At 28.6% G+C, this 6,825-nt stretch overlaps 1 protein-coding gene across 1 annotated transcript in view; it reads right to left on the bottom strand.

Moving 5' to 3' along the window:
• Positions 1-6,825, bottom strand: part of LOC106467341 (mismatch repair endonuclease PMS2-like) — a 71,669-nt gene that overhangs the window by 15,816 nt on the left and 49,028 nt on the right. Inside the window, exon 13 of the mRNA XM_022395500.1 lies at positions 3,562-3,632. Coding sequence (XP_022251208.1) covers positions 3,562-3,632 — 71 coding nt within the window. The remainder of the gene's footprint in view (positions 1-3,561; positions 3,633-6,825) is intronic.

Genomic DNA, 6,825 nt, shown 5'->3' on the forward strand with positions numbered 1-6,825 from the left:
TATAGTTAAATACTGTTACGACAGCGGAAGTCACGTGACGCTAGTAACACGTCATAAGCTTTACTAGTAAAAATTCAACGTCCCTTCGTGAAGCCTTGAGTGTTTACTAGATATGCGGTATTCTTGTATATAAGACCGCCAAGATGTGACGACAACAATGTAGTTGAATTGCAGACAGAGATAGAGACGGACAGTTGGGTCGAGTGCGTGTGTCGTTCGTTGTGGATTATAGTGTGTGTTTAAGTTAACGTGACTGTGGAAATTAAGTGTACTGCAAAGTTGAATTGAGAAAGAATAAACTAATTTTATTTAAGAAAGGACTTGTATCGCTAAAGTTTCTTCGGAAAGCATTTTTACGGAAAATTAACAAACGACCAGAGAAGTAACAGTACTTTATTTCTTGTTTTCCACGTGTATTTATTTATTATTATAAAAGTATCTGAAACATTTTAGGTTAGAATAGGTAAAATAAAGAATAATAATAATAAATTTCACGAGGTACACTTGCAATAGTGATAGTTATGGGAAATTGTCTGCACGTTATTATTCTGTCTTCATTGGTGCATTAGTTAATTAAATAAAAAATTATTTAGTGCAGTAGTACCATTAGTTTAAAAAAAGTAGTGTTAAGTGTCATCGACTGTTAACAGCAAAAAATGATACAGGTAAGTACTTTATTTTTGTTTTTCATGTGTATTCTTTATTTATTATAAAAGTGTCAAAATATTTTTAGGTTAGATGAGGTTAGAATTGGTAAAGTAAAGAATAATATTAAATTTGAACAAGGTACACTCTCGAGTAGCATGTGCATTATGTAATTCAATATGTAATGAGCTCCATGTTCACCGAGTAATTTACAAATTTTATGGCAAGGATATTAGTTTAGACACAGTTCAAAGGGCAATAAAACAATAAAATACAAATAACTACAAAAAAGTATAAACAGATGTATACTGTTATGAGTTTAAAGCTATTTAGGATAAACAAATGTAGTTGCAAATTACAATTTGAAGTCATTTCAGAAAGGAAAAAAGGGACAATTTTAGATTTTTTATTTATTTATTTGTTTTGTGATTACAAGGTGGGTAAAATTGACCAAACTTGTATATATATATATTTATGACAGAGAAAATAACGTATGAAATATAAAGTTATACTGAAAAATAACATTTTATAATTACTGAACAGGTTTTACAGATTACACAAGTATTTTTTATCTTAGCATGAAAATAACTTTGCACTCAGAATAGTAAACAAAATGACTTGATATATTCACAGACAAATTGTTATTAAAAATGCTTGATTAAAAAATCAAATTTTTTGTATACAAAACTGTTGTAATGCTTGCTGAAAGTCTGCCAAATTTTGTAAATATATATTTACTGTACTAACAGTTATAGTATGGAAACTGTATTAAGCACAAAATAGTTACAAACTCAGTCGATTCAACTGAGCACATGTGGAAAGAGTTAACTCTCTCAACACCAATCACGTGACTTTTTTGTACTGCTTTAAAGTCTTTATAGATTTAATACTTCTAACTTTCAATATAGTCTGTATATCTTCACAAAATTTGGAAGCCTTTCAGTTAACATTATAAGTTTTTCACATATAAAAGTATTTTTTAGTGAAGTATTTTTAATAAACTAAAATAAAGATTTGACCATGAAAATATTGAGTATTTGTTTAAAATAGTCCCCGTGCAAAGTAAGATTCATATTAAGATTTAAAATACTTTTCTTCATTTCATTAAGCTCAAATTTCTTTTGTATAATCTCTAAAACCTCCTAAATACATTTCAAACGTTTTTTTTCACATAAAACTTTATATTTTATCTGTTTATAGTTTATCAGTCAATTTGTCCAATCTCGTAACCACCAAAAAAAATCTAAATAAATCTAAATTACCCATTTTTTCTTTGGGAATGACATCATATTCTTACATGAAGCTACATTAGTGCATGTTATTATTCTATGTTCTTTGGTGCATTATTTAATTAAATAAAAATTATTTAGTGCATTACTACCATTAGTATAAAAAAAGTCGAGTTAACTGTCAGCGACAATCGGGAGCAAGAAAAAAAGAAGATAGGGTAAATATTTTATTTCTTGTTTTTCATGTTCATTCTTTATTTATTATTATAAAAGAAATTAAAATTTAAAAATAGGAATCTTTTTACGCAAAATAAATAATAATAATATAATAAAAATGTTTCACGAGGTATGCATGTGAGTAATGTAATTCGATAGCATAACGTGAGCTGCACGTTTCCCCGAGTGATTTACAACTTATAATGGTGTGAATAGTAGTTAGCTATGGTTCAAACGGCAATAAAAGAATAAAATTTAATTATAAATAGATATATAGTGTTATAGAAAAAGCAGACAATTTCCCCTAACTATCACAATTTTTCTGGCTTTCTAACTATGTGCCAAACACCGTTACAGATTCAGCCAAGTTGGTCATTATCTTTCCTGTGGGAAAGAAGCTTGTATTAACTGAGAAACTGACAATCTTTTGTTCAGAAAACAATGTAATGTATTACATCATTTGATAGATGAAAACCTTGGTTTCTATTGGTTATATGTAATATAGAATTCAACATAAGAGAAAACTATTAATAAATCCTGAAAGAGAGGATATGACAGGTTGGTGTGGCATGAGGGGTCTGATTTTCTACTTGATGGCTCTTTAACCAAACAAAATTGAAGGCTATAAAAATCATGGTTTGTCTGAGTAATATATATATTTTATAATGAGTAATTTACATTAAATTTCATACTTATTGGAGGGGTGGTGAATAAAACAGTGAAGAGAGGATGCCTAAAGAAATTATGGCACATTTCTCACACTTGGGGAAATTCAGGATTTTTTAAAATATTGCTTTATAAAATTAAGAACTTAAAACTTATATACTATTAAAATATGGATTATTAGCTATGGTTTTATGCTATACAAATTGGTATAACATAAACAAGAAATAGTTTAATTACACTTTGAAAATAACTCGCTAAAATACCGTGACATGTGCAGTTAGACCCACCTGTTGCAAAAGGGTTAAAGGAGTGAATTTTTTGTACATTTAACTATTTATTAAAACTTTTGATTGTACCTGAATTGATCAACAAAGAGTGTATAAAAATAATCAAAGATGTTGAAAACAACCTTGTGTTATTAATAAAATAAAAAATGATACATGAAAACTGAAAATTCCTCTTCATCATCTGAAAACAAAACTTTTAAAAATTGGAAGGGCACAAACCATATATTCTATTAAATTAGAAACAACATGATTCCTACCTAAAATAGCTGTGAATGTTCAAATATGTTCTTAGTCTGCCATTTAAAGTTGTAAAGTTGTAAAAAGTAAAAATATTATCACAAGAAGCTTGTGTTACTGTAAGAAGCTCACGTACACTGATATAAAATTAAACAAAGTCACTACAGTTATTATAACAATTTAAAAATACTTTTTTCATCAGTCTACTTTTTCTGTACTTAACATAATACAACTAACACTATCAACAAAATGAGAAGGATAACAAGTCACGTGAGGTTCACCTTTTTCTCATCACTTGGAGATGTCTCCATATCAATGTCAGTTTTTTTTTGTACATGTGACATTATTGATGCTACAAAAGGGACATAAGAAAATCAGAACATGAAAAGATAAATAAATAGAAAACAGATTAATATGCAAAACATAAACAAGATAATAACATTCAATATCCAGTCAACAAAAGCATCTATAAAAAGCAACATAGTCAAATTTAATTTGTACTATTACAAAAATATACATAGAAGAATTTTGATAAAATGAAACTAAGCTTTATTGCTGTTTTTTACGCTCAACCAAAATGCTTAAACATTCTTGTGACTAGTATGCAAAGTGACATTTTACATAATTATTAAACATTTTACTCACATTTCACATCCTTTCAAGATTCGATGATGAGGTACCCACTTTGAGACTAATAATGGCTGGAGACGGCTTGAATGGGTAATGAAGAAAAATTTTAATATAAGTTTAACATAACAGCAAATGTACAACGTTTCGACAAGGTTTTGTCATCATCGGGTACCCATTCAAGCCGTCTCCAGCCATTATTATCCTTAGAAGACATTTTTCCAAGTTTGGAAAAATTGCATGCTTCAGAAAGAAAGCTCTTACAAAAAATCAATTTAATGTAGTTTCACTTAAACAAATGCATGTGATACTGAGACTCAGAAAAGAGGATGACTTACTATTAAAACAGAAAATAATTATTCCAAAAGGGTTCACAATATGTTAAATACAGAAATAACTAAATATGTTATGAACAAAATTATGTTGTCTTTTACTTAATACTTTGTTTCTGATATACAGCAATAACTAAGATATTTTCACAGTGATAATCCTATAGTTCTTACCAAAAAAGAAATCTACATAAATAATAGGCTTTCATTTGTCTGTCCAAAACTTTTCTCACAAATTTTTCAATCAAACACTACAAATCTCATATCATTAGAAAGGCCTTTGTCCAAGGAGTCCAGATTGCATATTGGCTTTTCAATTCAAAATCACCTTACCTATATTTTGCTTAGTCAAACTTATCAATGCAATGAGTATGGTACAAGACGGCACAATGTCGTTGTAATCACATGACAACTGACTTTGATTTCAACTTAAGTTTTTTTTATTTGCAACATATTTCACACAAACAACACTTAACCCATGTGTAATTTCCTAAAAAATACAACTTCTATGGGCTTTCTTGACTTACTTAGGTCTAAAATATCTATGCACAGTTCATTCAAACCATATGCTTGTCACTTTGTAAACACACATTCAGATATTTCTGCATATTCAGATAAGTTTACCTTCATTACAACTTCACATTTACTTTATGTCAAGAACTTACTTTTTTAGTTTGTATATAGTAAGTAAATATATGGGTGTGTGTTGGGCTAAGGATTCTTCTACAGTAGGTGTCTGTGAATTGTTTGCAATAAATTCAACAATAAATGGACAGCATGCACTCCACTTGTTTTAAAATAATATATTCAAAACAAGTTAAATGTATGTACAAAAATTCTTTACACTATGGAAATCACAGTTGTATCTTAAATATAATACAGCTCTCTTCTTTTTGTCAAAAGTCCACTTAGGCCAATTCAATTGCTTTAGAATTCACTTAACACGCCAAACAATTTTTCTCTTATTTTTATCTTAAACACTATCAGTGTATAATTAACTGATTCCTTTTCTTCTTTTATCACAACAGTACCGGTGTATAATTCACTTATGCTGTCGTTGAGTTGCAACAGTTGTATCCTGAACTTGTGATACTCATCTGCTTTTTCATATTTAGGCCTACTACCAATAAATGTCTGCTTTTCGCATGTAATCCTACTTCCAAATAATCATATGCTTTTTGTCAAAGCCCACAAAAGCAGGATCAATTACTCTAGAACACCCTTTCATGACACAAATTATTCTCTTAAAATGTCAGAAAACTGCTAATCTTACTTTAACATATTAACCATAAGGCTATTCACTCCTACAATGATTAACTTTACGTTTTCTAATTTTTCTCTGACTGAAACTCTCAACTGGCTTTACTTTTGGCTCTCTTCTATCCACAACTATTTATATCTCTCACTGATGCATTCTAGAAACCTCCATAACATTGACATCAATAGCTTACAAGTACAACTTCCAATGATCATCTGATTTTAACTCTATTACAAAAAACTAAACAATCATGAAATATTAACTCACAAAATAAATTTATTACACTAGTCTTTTATATCTGACACTTTACTTTGCAATAACTTAGCTTCAGCTCATTTTATAGACTACTATAAACATCTTTTAGCTGCTATTTTCTACAGTACGTGTTTTATTCTCTGTTTTTGTGAGTTTCTTTGTTTAAACTCTTAAAACTGTGTCATACACTTAATGTTCATAACTGTTTCATACTCTGTAGACTGTTATAAATACCATTACTTTATCGTTAACTATATGTGCACCTTATTAAATAAAGTTCTGTCTACACAAATTTGTCTGATCACATAAAATTTTTTAAACAGACCAGAATTTATCAATTTACCACCATACCTGCAAGAAACCATAGCTTAAATAGTGTGCATGAAAATGATAGAATAAGGAAAATTCAAGCAAAGAGCATGAAAACTAACACAAATGTTTGCAGGTTGTAGCTAGTGTGTGTGCATAAGAAAATACTGGAATATCAGACTTTTTTTTTCTTTCTTTTATTAATTTCTTTCCCCAGTTTCATGACTTCAAAGGTCACTCTTCAGGAAATAGTTTTATGGAGGTTTTTAACAACAAACATACAAATACTGTTTTTCAATTAAACATAAATAACCTAAATTGAATACATATACTTCCCAAATGTACAAACATATAATACAGTCCATGTATAAATTAAGTACATTACAAATGTTTAAAAATAAATAAAATTAGTCAATAAACTTTACTTTTTGAATTAAAATCTTATTATTTGTCATTATAATGGAAATGCAATTTATTTATCCTATAATTTAATAATTTTACTTATTTTTCCTTTTCTATAAGTCTTAGTAACTGTTTTCATGATTTCACAATTCCTACTGACTTTACACAACCAATTACTTCTGCCTTCTTAGTACTATCTACTTAAAGTGGCACCAAAAAAATGTATAAAATATTTTTCGAAAAATAATCATTTATGTTTTACATTACATTCCTCAAAAGAGGAAACATGAAAATATGATTCTTTTAGAATTTAAGATTTTCTCAAAATACATTTATTAAAATGTTTACTGACATACAGTAGGCTT

This window comes from Limulus polyphemus, unplaced genomic scaffold, assembly GCF_000517525.1.
Source record: "Limulus polyphemus unplaced genomic scaffold, Limulus_polyphemus-2.1.2 Scaffold2576, whole genome shotgun sequence".
Classification (NCBI taxonomy): domain Eukaryota; kingdom Metazoa; phylum Arthropoda; class Merostomata; order Xiphosura; family Limulidae; genus Limulus; species Limulus polyphemus.